At 39.9% G+C, this 22,286-nt stretch overlaps 1 protein-coding gene across 1 annotated transcript; it reads left to right on the plus strand.

The window, feature by feature from the left end:
* The first annotated feature begins 1,738 nt into the window (after window positions 1–1,738).
* cavin2a (caveolae associated protein 2a) lies at window positions 1,739–21,842 on the plus strand. The gene is made up of 2 exons (XM_006636444.3): window positions 1,739–2,579; window positions 17,035–21,842. Exons 1-2 carry the CDS (start codon window positions 2,070–2,072, stop codon window positions 17,857–17,859), a joined length of 1,335 nt encoding a protein of 444 aa, XP_006636507.1. The 5' UTR covers window positions 1,739–2,069; the 3' UTR covers window positions 17,860–21,842.
* The last annotated feature ends 444 nt before the right edge of the window (window positions 21,843–22,286 follow it).

The following is a 22,286-nucleotide window of genomic DNA, read 5'->3' on the forward strand; positions in this document are numbered from 1 at the left end:
CATTAGTAATGAAAATTTAAATTTCTTATTCAGTTACACCATATACCTGTAAAAACGTCAGACAAAACATGTAAATACCAGACTACTTTATTGTGCTCATTAGCTAAAATATTTGCATAATCTGTTAAACCTTAATGTCTCATAAGAAATTCTACCACAACAACAAAAAATATCTGAATTTTTATAATTTCCACTACTTATTTAAAAAGTAAACAAGTCACAACAATCATACTACATAGAATATAAAGATTTATAATGTCCCCTATAACTATGAACACTCTGTTTCTTCTGAATTTCAGGGGAGGAACCCATTCCTTAATAATATCTTGTCTGTGTGTAGTTAGCCAATTGGACAATAGAGCCCACCCCTGTGAACGGAATTCAAATCAGTGACAAGCTACAGTCCATGATTCAAACTGCATTGTTTATTAAGATATTATTATGCAGACACTGAGTGGATGATTGTGAGTACTAATTTGGCATACTTCTACTGCAACTCCTTATTTGGCTGATGTTTTTCTAGCAAAAGCAGATAATGTTGTAACAATAGCAGGCTATGGTAAGGCAGAGCTTAAATTGGCAGCCAGAGGACCTAAGGTGGGACTAAACATCAGGCAACACTCCATTACACATACAGTACTCATTCAGTGAACCCTGCACATAAAGGACAATTTAAAGATGCCAATTAACCTGGACAGACTTTCTTTGTGGAGTTGGAAGAAACCAGAGCAAAGGGGTTTAGAATGTAAAAACCACACACAGAAGGTACTTCAATCTAGAACTGAACCCAGGACTCAGAAACTGTAAGATAGCAGTGCTATCCATTATGCCACCGTACCATCTTAGACTATCATTTGTACATATTTACAGTATACAACTGGGCATTTTATTGGAGCAATATAAGTGAAAGGTGTTGTTTAAATGGAATTTAATCCCATGTACTGTCCCACATGGGACTGAAATCTACTACAATTTTCTAGTTTTAAGTCCAGAGCCCTAACAACTGTTCTGAATAGCAGCAATGCACAATGTGTTGCAATGATATATCTGTACTGTATCTCAAATTGTTTACATTCTTTTCTCCATAAAAATATAAGTATACCATCTTGGTTTTTTGTTTTTTTCTATGGCATCTGCCATTTCGATTAACAAGGTTTTACTTATACTTTGCCAAAAAAAGTGAAATGAACACACCTTTCTAATCCTAAGCAATGTTTACTGTAATGGTCTTAGGTATTGCTACAGGAAAACTACAGTAACAAAGTACCCCGTGATGCTCCCTTCCCTGTGGTCTGTGCAACAGAACAGCCTTGAGGAACCCTCATTTTCCAGAAATAAAAACACCTTGTGCCAGCCATTACCACGGTGCTTTAAGCACAGCCAAGGGCAACCTATGGCAGGTGGCCATGGGGTGGGTGTTTTGCAGTGGCAGAGATGAAGTCATTATTGAAATATGCCTTTTCACATTATCTGTACCTAGTTTGCAAGAAGAGGGGAGAGATGGAGCCTAAACTTCACCTCTTAAAAATGCGAAGTGGTGTGAAAGGGAGTAGAGAAAGTAGTTGGTACTGTAATTCACTATGTATAAACACAGAAAGACTACACACACACACACGAAGGCATGCACAAAAAGCCAAACACTCACCCTCCGGGGCTGAACTAGCTGGTGGTTGAAGCAAAAAAAGTCACCTCCCACTGGGTGGGGAAGAAGCTTTTAAAGCACAGGGCTAGGAATGCTGCTGTGCTTTGGACTCTGCGCAGCTGCCTGAACTGAGAGAGGGAGAAACGAGGACTCTGTGGAAAGGGGAGGGAACATTAGGCTGTGCAGTAAAGAAGCAAACTTTTCCTAAAGCCTGCTTCAGAGGAAAAAAAAGAGAGCAAACTTCGACGGTTCCATTCCTTTTTGTATTATTAGGTGGGACAAGACAAGAAACTCACGAGAAGAGACAACACGAAGAAGGGTGAAGAATAAACAGCCTTAAGCATTTGAGTGGTGAAGCAAAAGAGAAAAGTGAAAATCAGGCTCCAGGGCTAAGGGAGAGAGCAAGCAGTCTGCGCACAGTGTAAAGATGGGTGAAGACGGTGTTCAGGCAGAGCGAAGCAGCGCAGTCAATTCCCATGAGACCCAGGATCTGGTGGTGCCCAGCCCGAGTCCTACTCAGTCCTCCCCCAGCCACAGTCTCAACCAGCTGGGCACGGGTGGGGCAGCCGGGAAGGGCACTGGAGAGGCCGGAGGGGAAGGCTCCTCACAGGTCAATGCCATCACAGTGCTGACGCTGCTGGACAAGCTGGTCAACATGCTGGACACAGTGCAGGAGAACCAGCACAAGATGGAGCAGCGGCAGGCAGAGATGGAAACTGCAGTGAGGGGAATCCAAAGCGACATGACCAAGCTGTCCAAGAGCCACACCTCCACCTCCAACACGGTCAGCAAGCTGTTAGAGAAGTCCCGCAAGGTCTCTGTCCACATGAAAGAGGTCAAGGACAAGATGGACAAGCAGGCTGTCCAGGTCAAGAAGCTAGAGGCCAACCATGCCCACCTTCTCAAGAGGAACAACTTTAAGGTGCTCATTTTCCAGGTAAGGAGTCTCCCTTACAGATGCTGGCTTTGGACTGGGGAAGCATACATAGTGAAAGAAAGCAGGTTTTTGGTCATTTAATTTCAGCTGACAATGGCAGTCGACCTTGTGCATAGCAGTGTTGCATAAAATACTATCCTTGTGACATGGATAATAAAAAGCTGAAAAGTTACACTATAACATGTGGCTGCATTGAATATACAGTACAAGCCTTGTTGAACTATACCTTCAGTGGACAGTATCCTTAACTATGCTATGTAGCAGCATGTTTACATCATTTATAAATCATAACAGGTGGTTTACAGCCATGCAAGAGCACTTCTGTGCAGTGTTTGTTAACCAAATAAGGTATCCCTGACTTTTATACCACAGGAAGAGATTGAAAACTATGTTATGTTCAGGTTGACTAGAAGCATAAATGTCAGCAGAATAATACTTGAAATTCAAGGTGTGGTAAAAACAATGTCACAACAATAGGTAGTAACAGTTGGTGAGCTTTCTGTACGTGTGTATTGTTCAGATTACATGTGTGTGCATGCAGGTGTGTTTCACCTGCACTTTGGATTACTGCTGTAATAATGAATATTTGTAAAGAAGGTAATGCTTAAGAATTTCCTGTTTCATACAGTGAAAACAAAAATTAAAAATATCCCTGGAACTGTGGTTTAGGAAAGACTGACACAAGGTGTTCTTGAGCTTCTGCAGCTGTGTTGTAATATTTACTGTTAAAACTGGAAGTCTGCAACTTGAAAGTTTGCTGAAAACAAAAGGACTGGATTGAATGAATCCTGCAGTCATCTGGAAGCAGTAATTGAGCATAATCTAAACTATTTCAAAAGCCTGTGAAAGAAACATCAGGTGCATTCAAGTTACTGTTTACCAATTCTTGATTTCAAAGACCTCAAGTTAACCGTGTAACCAAACAGGTGTTAGGATCATGAACACGAACATTATTCCTCCATCACTGAACAATACAGTCTTCAGTGGCTCTGCGATGAATGTGGCCTATAGCAATGTTTTTCCAGTGTTGCCATGGGAAATTAACTTCCTTTCAGATGGGTTATGACCACCAAAGAAACAAAGTTAATTCATTTTCTTTGCTACTTTTGCTCTTCTATTATGCATAATAAGTTTCTGTTACTCACAGATATCAGAGACGCTATCTAAGGATGTTAGAAGTCAAGAAAAATATCGAGTTCTACCATATTGAAACAATCAGCCATGAGAGGGCTGTGATATCTGTGCAGCACAAATGGAGCTCATTGGCAGTAATCAGTTATCACACATTTCATAATTTCCTAAATTACAAGTATTGGATATTATGAAAAGTGTCAGACCTGCTTACTGAGAATGAACTCCTTTTGAATTCAGATAACGATAGATGTAGCTCTTGCTTTAATCAATGACTCCTGGAGTCTCTAGGATTCCCATGGACTTTCCTAGCCTGTAGTATAAATATCGGTCTTCACACTGTCTGGACCAGATGCACCAAGTCAAGCTGCTTGTCACCCTGTGTTTGTACCGCTGCCTATCTTGCTGCATTTTGTGCTTTGTGTTATGCTGCAGATTTCATTTCCCTCTCCTCGCTGCTGAGAATAGAGCTAAAGTATTTTGTTTCATCTTATTGTGAGGTCCCATAACAGCCCTAATGTATGTAATGGAATGGTTGCTGCTGAACCTCATTACACTGTTACTTATGGCTGTGCCGTCTACTTGCATTGTTGATTACTGATATACTTTTTTTATACAAACATTTACTATAAGAGTTGCTAGTGTTAGGTAACTACACTTATTCTATCATGAATGGGCAACTTATTTTTAATTTGATATAATGTTTCATTCACAAATGCAACACAAAAAGAAGCGTATTGTTAAAATGATTAAATGGTTTGTAGGCCTTTCTATTTGGAAAGATAATGAATGGATAGATGTCCCAATAAGAGCACTTAAACAAGACAAAGAAAATTCAACATGTTAGCAGCTATCCAAGTCCTGCCATACGCTCACTGGACCAGATTTTACGGATCAGAACTCTATTCTCCTAATTTTCAAATTTACATGATTTCGTAGCCCATATGAAGGACCAACAGGACCAGCAGAAGTGTCAGCTGGCTCCACAACACACCACTGTCTGTTTTTTCCTCTTCACATTTACTTTTACACCAGTTACATTCGTTATTGCAGTAGCAAAACTCTTAAAAAACATAAAATCCATGATTTACAATATTCAACATTTTTCTTTGCTGTCCTACATCAAAAGGATTGATGGCATCTCTTCTGTTCCCAGGCAGGCAGTTATTTTGTGTCCCTCTCTCGTGTTCTGCTGTACGTTGTTGTTTAATGAAAGTGTTTGTGCTCATTTTTGCCATTAAGGTTCTCAACTTATTCATTTATTCATTAACACAAAGAGAAAGGCCCCTTTGTCAACTCTAGCAGTTGATTTCCACAAGGATTTTGGAATGATCAAAGCTGAAGAGCGCTATCTGTGGCCCACAGCCTACTGCAGCGATTCTCCACGGGAACAGCACTGCAGGTGTTTTCCATATTCTAAGTTGGATTTCCATTGGCACGCCTGAAGGGCTCTACTTTGGCAGGATGTCATGCAATGTTTAGAGAAAAACTGATGTCATTCTAATAAACATTTGCATAGTGAACTAGCTCTTAACCCCTCCTAGTAACTGCTGCAACCATGGCCAGTCATGAATTTTCCCACTGTGTCTCACTGTTACTCATAACAGCTTCAGAGCTGTGCAGAAGTGTTACATCACTCTTATTGATCCTTAATTGAGCATGTTTAACCCTCTCCCTGAGGTCTTGCACTGTTGAGGATTTCAGGAGACCTACAAATCACACTGGATTCTTTGACTGGCTTAGGGACCCCTGCATAATGTTTGCATATTGATATTGATATTGTCACAATCAGGTTATTTGTCATGCACTGATAAATTCATGTTCGTATATCTTTTTTACTTAAATATTCAGAACAACATTCAGACATAGCCCACAACTCTATTTTACATCAGCAGCATAATAATACTTTGTATTTTTATCATTTTGTTTTGCAGCACATGACTAAATAACTAACTAAAATAATAATTAATAATAATTGCTTACACCTATATAGCGCTTTTCTGGACACTCCACTCAAAGCACTTTACAGGTAATGGGGACTCCCCTCCACCACCACCAATACAAACATTACTGAGAAACATAGGGCTATTTATGAAAACAGCCAACAGATTCACAGTTTGTTAACATCTTCTCACTTTCTACATCTTTGTTTCTTAAAAAAAACCTTGACTCATGGAGAACGCCTTGCAAGCACCAGTTAGCGCATCCCGGTTGATTTACAAAGCAAGCGCAATTAATTCCATACATCCTGGAAGACACTGTGGAGGTCTGTGTACACGAGGAGCAGTTGTGCAGGCAGGTTTGTTCTGGAAAATGTCTGGTCTGCAGAGAGCTACACTTGGTCTCAGGAGCACTACACATACTAGTGTGCAGCTTTCACTTCAAATACATGGCAGAATGAGAAGACTGTAATCGGCTTAGTACTGCCAGAGTCATATTATTCTCTGCATAGGTTTCCGAGTGCTACAGTAAAGTAATGACAGAGAGTTTGTGATCCCGTGGTTTGACAAGCAAAGAAATTGCGACCTTGTGGCATTGCATAAACCTATGCATGAATATGCAGTATATAATTCAGGGCTTTTTCACAGAGATCTGAGTGTCCAAACTGATTACTTATTATGTCTTGTAATTATAAAATAATATGTGAGTTCAATTATCTCTGAGAATTTTCATGAAGGCTATTGAAAACATCCATAAATACCTTCTGGGATTTCAGTTCTTTTAATATAGTCTTGGGAAAGAAGGTCATAGAGTAGTGCTCAGAATTAGAGCTATGTGAGTACACTCCTGCCTTACAGATCTGGAGTTCTGAGCTTTGCCCATATATGGCTCACCCGGCCTAAGAAAAATGAAAGCTTTCATTAAATAAGAAACGGTTTTCAACGGAGTGGAAGAAACATGAAACCATTTTTTTTTCTTTGTAATTTATATCTTTCCTTCAGGGTTTTGAGAGACCAGTGACTCTCAAATTTCTGTAATGAGCTGCCTTCAATATATAATCATGAATGTTGAAAAACAAAAACAATAAGTAGGCTTTACGAGGGAGAAGGCAATCTGTATTGAGAGGAGTGTCTCGTTAACTGACTGCCCTGAGTTTACTGCATTTTACAGACTGTGGGTTTTGCAGGTCTGACATAAAACTGCATATGGGTCCATTACAACTCATCCCTTTTGGAAAACAACAAAAGTCTCCTACAACAAAAGTCAAGTAACAAATGTTTTAACTTCTTTGTTCATCAGTTCATAGGATTGAGGCAGTACCAGGCACATTTTAATTTTATAGCAGTTTTTCAATCCCTATATTACGCCTCTGTATCTTTTCTTCCAGCTGAGCTCTAAATTACTCAATTAAACCCTTAAGTAAAATCTTAACATCTTTAACGAAAGCACTTTAATTGCTTCTGGCTCTGCAAAAAGTGTTAGGTTTGAAATTAACAAATAATGTCATGATTGACTTAAAATCTACCACAGATTAACATCTGGAAACAGATTAATAAAGAACAGATTTAGTAAATATCAGTATTTAAGACACCGAGGTTTAAATTGAAGCAAAAACGCAGACCAACCTTTTCCCCAAAAAATTTACAGTTACTGTACATGTCCCTTAGGAAAGTAAATTAAAGTTAAACATTATCTCTACCGAGGATACAGTGCTTATTCTATGTTATGTCTAATTGAAATTTTAAAATTCCTTATTTTTCATGAAACAAATGCATACTGTATATAGTGATATACCAACTGTAAATAAAATATATAGTGTGTTTATGACATTTAAGATTTTAACTCTATGGAACAAACCCCAATACAGCTATACAGTACCCCAATACAGTACACTGGCAATCAATACACACATGGGTGAATTCTGCGATGCTACTGCAGCTCTAATTAGTTGTTTTGCAGAAAAGGCACACACCTCCAGAATGCTGCCAGATTTAATTTTTGGGTATAACTTCCAAAATTCCAATATTTGTTTTGCTGACAAATATCTTTTGAGAATGTGGATTATATACGTATAAATATATAAGCAAAATTAGATTCTGTTTGTTTAATTCGAAGATGTTTGTTTGGTGTTTTCTACACTCTTGGCAGCTACTGCTGACCACCTCTCACCTTCTCAGCTGTTAGAACTGTCCATTGTGAGGCAAGAGCTTACACAGCGCTGTGCAAGACCCCTAGAGACAGTCATGTTTTATTGCTAATTACATATTTGTTTTCTAATTGTAAATCTTGGCAGACAAAATATTGTGTGGTGGGGCGTGAGGACAGGAAAGGTATCTGTGAAATTGCAAGTCATGTTAGAGCTATGTGGGAATACTAAGCAAATGATCAAAAACAATTAAGGGTCAAACTCAAAGATAATGACCTGAAATGGCTTGTGCATTTCCACAGAGTGCTGATGTTGACCACTTTTACAGGGGTTAGGGACAGAGCTGAAGTTGGCGTTACTGTAGGCCTAAACAAGTGGGAAAAATCCTTCCGTCCTACCTTAAAAATTATCATTAATTTGTGGAAATGAAGGTGATACCTGGTTATCATCATCCAGTCAGCATGGACACAGAGCTATCACTGCTCTTTAAATCCACAACTCAATGGAACCATAGCTTCCAGAAAAACAAGGAAATTATGTCCTCCATTACAGTATCTGCTCAGGGAGGAATGTGCCTGTGCACCAGGTGCAGAGAGCCTTGCACTGGGCCGCAGAGGTATGAGTGCTGAGTGCAAGCATGCCTGACTTTTTGCAGTCTGGCTCCTGGTAATCACAGCACTCCACGTTGCCAGCACTTCCAGACTGTGGGGTACAACAAGGACAAAGTTTGACCTTCTGATTTTCTGTACAAAATACAGTGAGATAATAGCACCAGAAACTTAACTGGAAGATACTTTTCTTTTGGGAAGAACAATGGCTTTGCACTTTTTTTTTTGCACAAGCAATACAGGGGTTTATCTGTAAAGAGTTCTGAAAATGAATGTATGCAAGATACTGTATATACACATATTTCAACTTGATTCCAATGATATTTCTAAGGTTTTGGAAGAAACATCTCATCTTTTCAAAGTTTCGTAAAGGACTGAGACGATATGATGGCTCTCAAAAGAGAGCAATGTTAGCACAGTGAACCTCTTTGGTGACTTGTGGATTTATCACAAGATCCAGTGGTGTGTGTGAAATTTGTTCATAGCCAGAATTCAATGCACCACCTCTCAGGCACCCCCCAGCTCTCTGAAGTCGTGAGTGCACACAGACAGGCAAACAAATTTTAGCCAAAAAGGTAGTCATGTAACCCAGCAGGTTTGCAATGCTTTTCAAGCTCCAGAGGATTACGTCATCATTACAGCCTCACACCAAAAAGCCCTAGTAACACCAACAGTGATCCAAAGCAGAATGGAAAATATTGTGTCTTTGTGACACTTAATCTCTTTACATTTTATCTCTATTGAGCAAAACCCTATATTGTAACACACTGGCAATAAATATATACATGGAAGAATAAATAGTGTTTCCTATTCTTTTGTGAAAGTGAAAGAAGGGGATGTACTGTATTATAACTGGGAGATAATCTGCACTTCACTTGGCATGATTGTCAGAACTCCATGCCCTTGCACCTTCATTGTGTTTCTTCATAATTACTGCTTATACATATATCGCTCATAAAGGGGCAAAACACAATGACAACATTTAACCAGTGTAATGTCAACTATTAGGAGGCACTTCTAATAGTGAGAACACTGCTTAGTATGCAAAGCAAGCAAAAGATGAATTTGTTCTAAGGAACTGCTGGGTGGCCTCTTTTGCACTGAGGTATTTAAGGGGGCAAACTAAAATCAAGTCAGTTCATTTCCCTGCCATACACCTAATCTATTAAATCACTCTTCTAGATCATAAGCTAATGTAGGTTGAGTAGAAAACAAGTGTGCACAAGTCAGGCTTCTAAATCTTGTCAAGAGCAGTCGCAAGTAAGTTCTTTCAGTTTTAGAGTTCTCCATAAAAGGAAAAAATACTTTTTTGTCCCACATGTGTCCTCAAACCACCATTATGTCTTGCAACCCAACAAGAAAAAGATTGTTTCATATTCTATATGGTAAATATGCCCTGAAAATCTTCACCTTACGCCCAAGGAGCATTTTTATCCTTGTTGCACACAACAAGCTAGATAGATCTCTCTGCTCCAACGTCTCTCACCATAACAGGCCTTTTCTTTGCTTATTTCCCTAGCAACACGTCTGTTTTCATTGGGAAAACACTGCCCTCTGGGAACGGAAATGCTCTGTACCTCATCATCGGGCCCACAGTTTGGCCAGAGCTTAATAAGCAAAGAAAATATATTATACTTGATTTTATTAAAACAGCAGTAATGTGGTGTGGTTTAAATATTTCCGTATTTCATATTGTACTCATTTTAGCACATTGACATGTAGAATACAGTTTGTACTTTATAAAGGATCCGTTTTAAGTAAGCGGCCAAAATATTCATAAATGTATTATCCTGAGAACAAAACACTGTTTAGAGCTTAAGAACACAAGAGTGGTTGCAAACATTAAGGGCCTTGGATAGTAACAGTACCAATCCTTACTAATACCGAGAGCTTAAAAATAATTTAGCTAAACATGCTTGACATAGGTTTTGTTGCTGTTAGCATCTCAGCATTTGTAGATGAATTTCTAGCTGTAAGCTAGAAATATAGGTGTTTGCAAAACAAACCTCTGCTCTTAATTCATCCTCAGATTACACTTGAAAAAAACAGTGTTATTTTGAGATAAACCCCACCCTACCCCTGCATTGTTCTTAACTTAGATTATTATTATCTATGCAAACTGGCTTCTATAGAATAAAGCCATTGATTCTGCACAAAAGCTATCTTTGTGCTGACCTCATGATCTGTGGTCTTCACAGTTCTTTCCAAAAGGCTCGCTCAGGGAGGCAGTGGATTTGTTACTCAGTACTGACGCAGGAAACACGAGAGGGGAGGTGACAGCAGGATGGAGAGGAGGTGGGGTTTCTCTCAAAGAGCACCACGTGAACAACAGATAAATAATAAGCCTAACCTCAAGCCCTGGAGCTAACAGGAAAAACAACATGAGCCCTGCTAAAAACTCTACATAGATAACTTCTCGTATCTTATTGCAATTCTATGAATAAAACACATCAATGTAGGAAAATATTGTTATCTGCCAGAGGAACATGCAAGCCTGACAGTGCTGGTTTTATTCTTCGCAAGCTTTACTAGATAGCCCTGCAAGAAGTGAGATATAGAAAAACTCTTCGTTAGAGTTTATCCTATTTTGAAAAAAGAGTGACACTCACTATTGTAGAATGTTATTGTGTACCACTTGAATTGTAGTTTATTTTATTCTTCTGTCTGCATACTGTGCTAAATTGAGCAGGTTTGATATGGAGATGAAAACTGTGGCATGTAGAACATCTTGCAAGGCCTGATGCAGAATATCATGGAGAACGCAAATATTTACACAACAAATAGTGATCTTAAGATGCCAATGCAATAGATAGATGTGAAGGCAGGGCTATATGAGTTTATGAAGGAGATTATCCATAATCTGTCCAAAAGATCCCATTATATATCCGATTTCTCAGAGACAAGCAAAATAGCAGGACTAGTCAGAAAAGCTGTGAGGCAAATCAACATTGCTTTTTTCATCATCGCAGCCCTTTTTTTCACTCAATTGCATCTGCAAGTTTGAGAGGCAAGCACAGGGATAGTATAATTAACTACTCTTAAAGATGTTCCCGGTTTAGTATTAACAGACCATCAAAGCATCAGAATAGCTACAAACAGGAGGAGGCCACTCAACTCATTGTGCTCATCTGGTTCTATTTCTCATCACGTCCCATACTCAGAACCTGTTGTACTATGAACGAACCTTTTAAGCATGACAGACTCTTGATAACACCCTTCAAGAAAGGGGTCATTTAGATTAACGAATCAAGCCTACATTGCACGTTTTCAAAACATTGGTGGAAACCAGAGTACCCAGCAAAAAGCCACATGAACTTGGAGAGAACATGCAAATTCCAGAGACAGACACTCCAATATGGGATCGAAACCTGGAGCTGAGGCATGCCACTTTGCCCACTGGCCAACCCTGCCACCATACTATTCTATATCTCAAAGTATTTCCACAGTGTGAAAGCAATGGTGTCTTCTTCCCAACACTCCTTCCTCCCCTCCCACATAGTAGCCAGGTATGGGGGCTATAATCTGTGCATTCCTAACCTTGTAGTGTAACATACCACTGGGCCATGGCTGGCATTCCATGGGAAAGAGAGGAATTGCAATTGCAGCAGCACTATAGCTCTCTGTGACTAATCAACTGGGAATTTGTACTTGTCTTCACTGCCTGGCTCTGCGTTGTTTACACAGACTTTCCGATTACAGCTTCCTTCATTATTTAGGAGGCGTCCATAAGGCTTCAGCCGTAGAAAGCTGCACTAAGTCAATGAAAAGAGCTACAATTAGCAAATGAAATTCCTTTTTAATTCTCTATGCATTCAGGAGGTCCCTCTTGTTGAATACTTACAAACGACTCACAGTGTCTCTCATTCGCTTTTGTTTTGGGGAAAGTGGCTGCTCTTTTCCTCAGTTTTAAAGGTTATCTACAGTATATGTAACAGTCCTGGATTGCAGTTTTCATTATTTCCTTAATAATAAAGGAATATGATCTCCAAATACTTTGAAAATATTTTCTTCAGTATCTTATGGCATTCGCGAGCGTGTATTCTTGTTTTTCTCAGTTCAGTTGAGAAATCGCTCTCTTTCAGCTGTCCTGAGGCAGTAGGAGACAAACAGGTTACTCCAAATACCTGAAACTCCAATGGTCCTAAGGCAAGCACCTTCTAAAAAGCTATGTTTCTACTTCATGCTGTGAAATCTTTTTTTTTTTCAGGTAAAACAAAAGACTGGTTTTAAGTTCTTAGATTTATCAGTAACAAATTAAACTCAAAGAAGACAACAAGGGAACCTGATACAAGTATTCAACATTCCCAAAAGGCATTGAGAAAAATCAACCCAGTGGGTTTTTTCAGAATTGATAGTGAAATTTGTAACAAAGGTCACAAGTGGAAACTACATGTAAGCACACTGAAAACTGAGAACAGGAGACAGAGTATAGAACAAAGATGACACATTATTTAAGCTGATATCCTTATATCAATAAGATACTACCAAATGGCCTCCTCTTGTTTGTAACTATTGTAGTGTTTTTATTACTCATACAGTATATTCATTTTTATATCTCAATCATATACATCTCGCGCAAAACCTGACTATAACCTAGCAGTTCATCCTAAATTCTTAGATTCTAAGATTGCATTTTTTTACTCACTCATCTTTTCCTGTGTGTAACTAAACTCTTGCTGTGCCCAGTTAATTCAAAACAATTTCATTCAAATGTTTTTTTCCCTGATACAAGACTTTGCTCCAACACTAAAGTTTGGTAAAGCACAAACAGTAATTGCACAAAAGATCCATTAATCATCCATCCATTATAGGATGGTAAGTTTCCATTTCTGGTAAGTGACACAGCAACTCATAGCATTCACAGAAGCTGAAGATGAAAGATGGATCAGGGACTTCTCCATGGACAGAATACAAGACCATCACAGAGTCTAACAGACACATACAGAAGCAGATCACATATAAGTGTCACTGAAGTGAAACATGTCTCTGAGAGGAAAGAGGATCACATGGACAAAGAGAGAACATACTGTATATATATATTCCACATAAAAGACACCCTAGGCCATAATCAAACTCTGGAACCAAGTGATCTGAGGCAATAGCACTAATTTCCATGACATGCCTAATATAGTAATCTGTGTCTTTATTGCACTGTATAAAGCACATAAAAAAACTTGCCTGTTTTGACAGCAGTGTGCTCAGAGGTCCTAACTATAATTTCATTTGACAATCCCATTGTGTATTACAGGACTTGACGTTTTACCTATGGTTAAAAGGAGATTTCTGTTGTCTCCTGTCACTGTGCTTTAGTACATCTGTATGTCTGAGTTACATTGTAGGTTTACGGCAGGGAGTGACAAGGAGCACAATTTCTTGTACTGACATGCTGCACTGGTAATTTAGGTTATAAATTAAGTAGAGCTGGGACTGATCGACATGAGGTGGCCAACAGTCAGTACAACCAGTTCCAGTTATTCTGGCTTTACTCGCTGGTCCACAAATAATGAGTCATTTGTTGAACCAGACTAGTCGTATCACTTTTGTGAGTACTGATTGAGATGTTGGCTAATTACATGTTCTTGCCATATAGAGTAACTCTGAAACAAAACAAAGAGGAGCACTTTTTCTGTTTAAATAGTGTAAGTTCTTAAATAAAAGTTAAATAAATGCATTTAAGTGCTAAACAGAATCTATTTACCGTACAACACAGTGCACAGATGTAATTCATACCCATTATTTTGACCCTAATAAGAAAAGTAATTTCCAGCTGCAGCTTCACTAGACCCACATCCGAACAACAGTGCAGAATGTCTTCAGTCCTGCTGGCCTCACTGTTGTTGTTCTACAGAATTAACAAATAATTAGTTCAACTGAGTAATTAAGATCCTCAATGTAAAACAAAAAAACAAAACAAAATCTGGATCAGGTTTCCAACCTCCTCTGGAAATGGCCTCCCAGCAGTATTGAGGAATAACTGATCTGAGGTACAAGCTGGAAGAGACAAGGGAAGGGAGGTTTCGTGAACTATGTGGCCTTGATGTGCTAAAATGTTAGGGCTCGCTGTAGTGGTAAGGTTTTAATTCTCCTGCACATTGCTGGGATTCCTGGAGCGGCTCCGTGCCAGGAAGGACAAGCAGTTCACTGGTTCTTTCCCCTCCCCTTCCTTTTTCTGGAGGGTCTCCAGAAGCCAGTGGAAAATCTGAGCGGTACTTTGTTTGGCTTCCTTCCCCTTGTTCCTCACAGTGCTGCTAGTTGCACCGTTTCTCCAGGAGAGGAACAATGAGGAAAGAAACACACTGACTTTTAAAGTGTATAGAACAGCAATATTGTGAAACCAGTCAAAGGGTAGGTTTTCACAATCTTGTTTCAGTTGGTTTTATTTTTCCCATAGGAGCAGTTTTTAGCAAGCATCATTGCTTCACTCATTCACTGTTCTTTACAGCTTTAATGTTACCCCTGTATCCTGTAATCTCTGAGTGCAGCTGGTGCTGAGGACTCTCACTATTAACATTACAACAGTACCATACTGTAGGTCTGCTCCAGGCCTGTGTGTAAAACCACCACAGGCACAATCCATTCAATCACCACAAGCCAGTAGTGCTCCCAATGCAGAAACACTAAGGTATTCCTTAGTACACAATCACTGCTTTTGAATCACATCTGTTAAACTGTAAATGCATTATTTAGACTGTACAAACCGGTACAAATAAATTACTGGAGTGCATTAAAGGTAGAGTCTAACAGTTGGATTCTGAAGTATGAATGTTCCAAAGTGTAAGTCTGTGTGATCCCCAGTCTAAAAATGACCTAGCCTTCATGGGAAGGTGCAAAAACTTGAATCTAAAGCTTTACTATGTTAACAATAATAATCCTTTTTTAATATAAAGTGACAGAGCAGCTGCAGAACAGCTGAGATGTATGGTGGACTTTTCCCTTACGCATACAAACCAAATCATGGCTGGCATTTTCACAAGGCAAACAGGGAGCCAAGCTCAGCATGTGGAAACTGACAATGATTTCAGATGGTCCATTTAAGAAGATAGAAGAAAGGACAGAACAGACTGTTATAGCACATCGTATCTTAACTACATTCCCCAGAAAGTTGTGGAGAATGATTTGCCACCTGACTAAATGGGAGTAGATAGATGATCAGGTAACAGTTAAAAACCAGGAAGGAGCTGTAAATCTCCGATTTCTAAAGCCAGCGTCACACTACACGACTTTTCCTAGGATTTTCAGTTGTAGCCTTTATTCACATAATAGTAAGAAAATCACAGCGAGTTGTAGAGTGTCGCAGCGCACGGCTGTTACCGTGAGTTGTGTAGTGTGACACCCCTAGCAACTCAGTCATAGCGCTCTTAATAGCCCATGCGACTCTCTGCGACTCGCTACGGTGGGTGTCTGCGGCAGTCAACAGCCAGTGAGCGCTCATCCGGAAGTACAATGCATACAATGCCCACAAACAGTGAAGTGAAACTTTGGAGCCAGCACAGATGTCTGTTCGATGTTTCGTGTTTGTTGTTCATTTACTTTCGTACTGTTCTCCTCCTCTTATTCAGGTGTGCTCCACATTGATTGGCTGCCAAAATGAGGCGACCTTGCAGTACTTTCGCGGCACAATATGAGACTAATAATAATAATTGCTTACACTTATATAGCGCTTTTCTGGACACTCCACTCAATTCGCTTTACAGGTAATGGGGATCCCCTCCACCACCACTAATGTGCAGCCCCACCTGTGTGATGCGATGGCAGCCATAGTGAGCCAGAACGCTCACCACACATCAGTTAGATTTGGAACCATGATGAAAAGTTGGGAGAATCATGTAAATTAGTCACCCCTTGTGACTCCTAGTCGTATAATTTGACACCCTCTAGGACAGAAAAGGCAGTGAGATTGAGGAGCTGCAGTTGTTAAATTTGACATGCCCTCCAACTAGAAGTCGTTATGCCAGAGTCATGTAGTGTGACGCTGGCATAACAAGAGAGCAGAGCCTCTATAATGTGCTGCAGTAGAGGGAGGAGGGAATGAGGAAGTGACTGACCAACAACTCCATGAACATAAGAAATTTACTTAGAACTTCTTTAGTTTCGTGTTTTTTTACCTTGCCGATGATACAGATACTGTACTTTCTATGACACAGCACACCTGGAAAAGTCACAAGACCTGTCTAAAACTAGGCAGCAATATAAGATTCAGAGATGCTTCAGCTAGTCAGCTATCAAAGTCAGCATACCCTGATGGAATACCATCACAGAAAATCTGCTAAAAATAAAAGGGATACCATAGAAATTTAAAGCTAGTCCGCTGCCATACACTAGGCAAATTGTTTAAATTGAACATTATGGGATTGTAGGATTTAAAATCAATTATCAATTATATCACTGCAACACCAATTTTGTGGTTTTGGAAATCGAATGTTTACCACGTGCATAAGATTTAGTCCAAACTTCAACCCTCACACTAACCCTTGTGAATATAGCATTACCAGAGTTCAAAGGTATTCGGGTGTTCTTCACAGGCTTTTCAATTTTACAGAATTTGCTGCCATTAGCTGAAAGTGACCAATTCTTCTGTTTAGCACTGTGCACAATTATTCATGATGGTTTTCGTCATTCCCGTTTTCAGGAGGAGAACGAGATCCCGTCCAGCGTTTTCGTGAAGGACCCAGTCCCCTACCCCCGGGGGCCTGAGGCTGAGGAGGAGCCACCCACAGTGGATGCCAACCGCTCTCAGGAGGAGACCCTGCAGACAATCAGCCTGTCTTCCGACGAGGAGCTGGGCCATGAGGATGAGGAAGAGGAGGTAGGGGGAGTGGGTCAGCCTGGCGAACGGCTGGAGCAGACACGCGCAGAGAAGATCAAGCGCTCCAGCCTGAAGAAGGTGGACAGCCTGAAAAAGGCCTTTTCCCGCCATAATATAGAGAAAAAGATGAGCAAGATCAGTACCAAGATAGTCTCCCCAGAGAAGCGTGAGAAGATCAAGAAAAGTCTTACTCCCAACCACCAGAAGAATCCCAGTGCCAAGAGTTCTTCCTTCAAGGTTTCACCACTCACCTTCAATGTTAAGAAAATGCGGGACGGCGATACTGTTCCGAAAGCCGAGGAGTCTCCCTCAGCTGTTGCATCCATTGAGCTAGAACCCCTCAGTAGCCCAGACGAAGAGGCCCCCTTTACTGTGGTGCACTCTCACTTGGCCCCAGCGGTTGAAGAGGGGAAATCTGCATCTGACTCCGTGGAGAAGGAGCAAGAGGAGGAGGAGCTGCCCAGCCCACGACAGAGCAGTGTGGCAACTGGTGGCCTGGAGGCAGAGCTCACCATTGTGGAGGATGATGACCCCCAGTACACCCTCTCCTCCACTCTCCCACATGACGAGCTCCACCACCAAGAAGAAGAAGCCTGCAGGAAGGCGGAAGAAAAGATGACAGAGATCACCTCAGATCAAACCCCTTAATATCCTTCGATGAGTCTTGCCCAGACCCTCTACACATCCACACACCCCTCATTCTTTTCTCAGGGCCAGGAATAAAGATTCCTATCTCTGAGAACATCCCTGAGCTACAAGATTCCAACATTCCTTCTACAGGACTTTTCCCACCCAATCCCTCCTCACAAACGCCCAAAACGTTTCTGAACTCTGAAGATTCTTCTTTCAAAATCACTATTCCCCCTGACCCATACTGTTATTTGTAATCATGTTGTCCTAAATCCAGATTGCTTTGGTCTTTTGCAAGATCTGTTTTATAACTTAGTAGCTATTTCTCTATCAATACATTTAGTGTGAAGAAGAGATTTGATTCTGGCACAAGTGATCTGTATTGTGCACTTTCATGTTTATTTTCCCTTGATCCAGGATTTTCTGACTCATACCCTCCGGCTTGGATTATGTGGGAAGCTCTGCCTCTGTGTTAGGAAACAGCTATACTGAGCAGCAGGAAGGACAGTTGTTGAGGGCAAAAGTTAAGGGAGGGTGAGTGCAGCGAGAGAAGGAGAGACATTAAGCTGTGAATCACGCTTTAGGCACACAAGCTTCAAAGCTGAACTTAGCAGCTTGTTTTGAACAACCACTTAGCAAAAAACTATTATAAAACGGTGAGTGGGTAGACATTCATTAAGGCATATAGGCAGAGACCTTATGCACAGCACACAGGCTCAGAGCAGGCAAAGGGCCTTGGATGACTATCTTTTCAACCACTCCTTGTTTGGCAGAGTTTATTTCTGAACACATTCTATCAAACGTAAGCTTTGAGCCTGAAAGAAGAGTTTACTCTATGTAAAGCCTAAACTTTTGTCATTCAGCCCAACACACAACATTTGAGTTTCAGCTAAACCCAATAAAATGTTTGTTTAGGATTTCAGAAAATAATTCTTCTCAGTCTTTAGCTAATCTTGAGAGATTAGCTGTGGCAATCCATTCTAACAGTAGAAGTATAAGACAGACGAATTATTGTTTTTTTCTAACATCCATCCATTTTACAATTGCTTCATCCAATTTAGTGTCGTGGTGGAGCCGAAGCCTATCCTGAAAAGCAACAGACGCAAGGCAGGATACACCTGGATGGGACACCATTCCATTGCAGGGCAGATACAGATACAGACAAGCACACACTCACAACTAGAGCCAATTTTCTCTTTTAAAAAATCTTTTTTTTTTCCTGAATGCACAAATGTGGGCCTTCCGCTCCATCAATATGTCTTCCAGCATATGACCAACAACTCCACAAAATTCTTCTGACAGCAAAACAGGATTCAAACTTATCTACAAATCTGCCTTACATTGCAATCAAGGATACCAGAGAAAAAACAACAGAAAACCAGCAAAACTACTGATAGGTACTAATCAATACACTGAATGGCAGAATCCACCTCAGGCATTAAGAATGCAACTGCATTGTGCGTCAACACACAACATAACATCTAGTCTAAACAGAACTGCAAACTGAGAGACACTTCATAATAATCTTGACAAAGTAAAAAGAAAAAGAGACTCACAGATGTAGGTTTAGTTTGCGCCTGAAACATACTGTATTGTATGTATAACTGCTGTAGATAATTTTCAAATAACTTTGAAGCAGTACATAAACATAAAATGTCTTCACAAAACTGGCAGAATGGAATTACACTTCAATACAATGCCCCCCCTTATCTGAACACATTAAAAAAGCAAATACAGCAATCTTTTTAAAATAAAGTACATCATCAATAATCAGGTAAAAAAAAAGAAGTACAAAATTACACCAAATATAGTACAGAAGTGGGGGCTCACAAACCATAAAATCTATATCTGAAAAAGGGGTTAAATTAGCCGGTCTTAATAGTTGAAAGATGTATCAGACCATGCTGTCAGTTTCTGCCCTGGCCAAATGTAACCTGGCCATATTTCTTTCCATAAGCACAACTGCCGCAATTAGAGCACCAGCCTGTGAAAGCACACCTGTCTCAACATCAGAATACAGCAGCTGATTATAGCAAACGATCACAGTTTCTCCATTCACAGCAGGTAAAGGAGATCGAAAAAGCACAGCAGTGAAAGCGCCGTAGATGTCATCGAGAACATTAAACTATGAGAAAGATTGAGATCAACTGGAAGTCATAGGGCCCTATCATGCTTCTTCAGCTGTTAAGGGTTTATTCATTAAACACTATTAACAGAATACCTCTAAACTGAGGTAGTGAGCTGCAGAAGGAAGGCCCAGCTCCTCCTTGCAAAGCCTGCTCCCTTCACCATTACACAGCAGACTGAAAACCGCAGGTCTGAGATTCACCTGTCCCTCTGGTTACACATAGGAGCAGAGAGGTGAAATGGTTAAACAGTTCTTTTGTAGTTGTGAGCAAGGCTGCACTGTTATGGATTTAGCTCTAGTTTTATGCGTGGAGAGGTGGGCACACGTGATGGAATGCAGAGAATCTTTTATTTTTGTTAATTTAAAAAAAGGCATCTCTTCCAACTATTTTTCAATTTGTCAGTTTCATTTTGCCAAATAATTGGTAAGGAAGAGGGATGAGTGCATTCTTCTACAGGTAGGATTGATGGCTTAGTTTCCATTAAATGTTTTGATTTTGGGGGGCGTCAGATCCAGGTGTGCTGCTCTTAGGCAAGCCTCTGGGCAACAGCTCAGCAGAGGCATCTTTCAGTCAAGACAAGACTGACTGATAAAGGGAGCAATACTGGGAGGGGTAGAGAGAGAGAGAAATTGAGAGAAGACATTGGAGGGTTTTGAACAGAGATTTTCTAAAAAACAGCTTTGGAATCCAACACATTTCCATATCACACATACAGAGCTGAATCGTGTTTACAAAGCATCCAGCGCAGTGTAGATTTGTAAACTTCAGTGGGTAAAAAATAAAAACTCCAAACTATTCACCGTTAACAAATGCTGGCATGTCAATGTAGCAAAACCATTTATTTACACCCTAAGATTTTTATTTTCAGTCCTTCTAGATTTCTATGTTTGAGAAAAAAAACTTCAGAGGGAACTGAGCAGCATGCTGTGAATAAAGCTTTATAAACATAGACGTGCATTTCTGCGACTCCTCAGAGCTGCATCACAGTAGATATGGAGATAGATAAAACCATCTTTACCTCACATACATCGAAGAAACATTTGCCTCTAAACCAATGCAACACATCTTTTCCCCCCTCCCATATAATTATTTCTTAATTTCTTTGCCTTCCCCCTCACTGCCAGAGATGTCAGACAGAGAATACTTGTCCACAGTTAGCGATGTGAAGGAAAAAGTAACCAGGCTGTGTCATGGAAGGTAATTCAATTTGAAATGACTAACCTGCCCAACTGGTTTAATAGCTGATAACTAAACTCCAGGAGAGAGGTAGAAAGACTTTGAAGTACGTAGTTGAGTGTGAAAATTAAGTGATGTAGAGTTTCAAGGGGTCTTAATCTGACATGAGTTGACAAGTTTTATTAAAGATAAGACAACTTTGTACTCAGTGCAAAGACACCATATGCTTTGGACCTACCACATGTCATGTTACATAATAGATCAAATACTTTAAAAAGTGTTAGAATATCACGATGGATTATATCATAGGGATTTTTATATGAAACTACTGAAATTATATTTTCTTTAGGGGAGTTCTATAATATTGACCCAGTGTAGGATTTCCCACTTTGTGTTATGAGTACAGAAATGTGTGATTTTGTTCTAAAGGGATGGCTTTTCTTAATTTTTTATTTTACTTTATCTCACAAAAATCAGTGACATGTATGTTGTTTTTCAAGTGCTAACCTTGCAGATGACACAGTAATATATATAAGTATATATTGTCTTATTGATTTTATTAATAGTTATCAATGATACCAAAGAGTTTCTTACCATGGAAGATTCACTGCTACTGTGCTATACTGCCTTTCTGTAATCCATTGCATTGTATTAAAACATTTTTTCAAAAGTATAAAATAAAGAATTTGCACAATTTTTCCATGTTTTTTTATAATTCTTCTAATACACTTTGAAGATCAACCCCCCAAGGCATAAAAACAAAATCAGTCCTTCCCCAAGTACAGGAACTACCTCTGTTGAAGAACGACTGTTAGCCCTCATATATCCACTGCTATAGCTCCAATCCAAACAATACCTGGACATATAAGCTATAGCATACTATCAAAGATGATTGGCATCACAAAATGTTACCAACACTCCCAAACTCTAAAGAAACCAACTTCTACACAGTTGCATAATGCAAAGTCAGACCACTAAAAGCGAGTCTCCAACAAAATACCCAAAGAAGGGATTGAATTTTGGGGGAGGGTAGGTGGGGCTGTATTTGATGTGAAGAATATAGCTGACAAAGCAAAGAAACACAACAGGAGCATAACAATGGGATAGTTGGTTCCTGACAGAACACCATTAAGTTCATCC

This window comes from Lepisosteus oculatus, chromosome 12, assembly GCF_040954835.1.
Source record: "Lepisosteus oculatus isolate fLepOcu1 chromosome 12, fLepOcu1.hap2, whole genome shotgun sequence".
NCBI classification, from domain to species: Eukaryota; Metazoa; Chordata; class Actinopteri; order Semionotiformes; family Lepisosteidae; genus Lepisosteus; species Lepisosteus oculatus.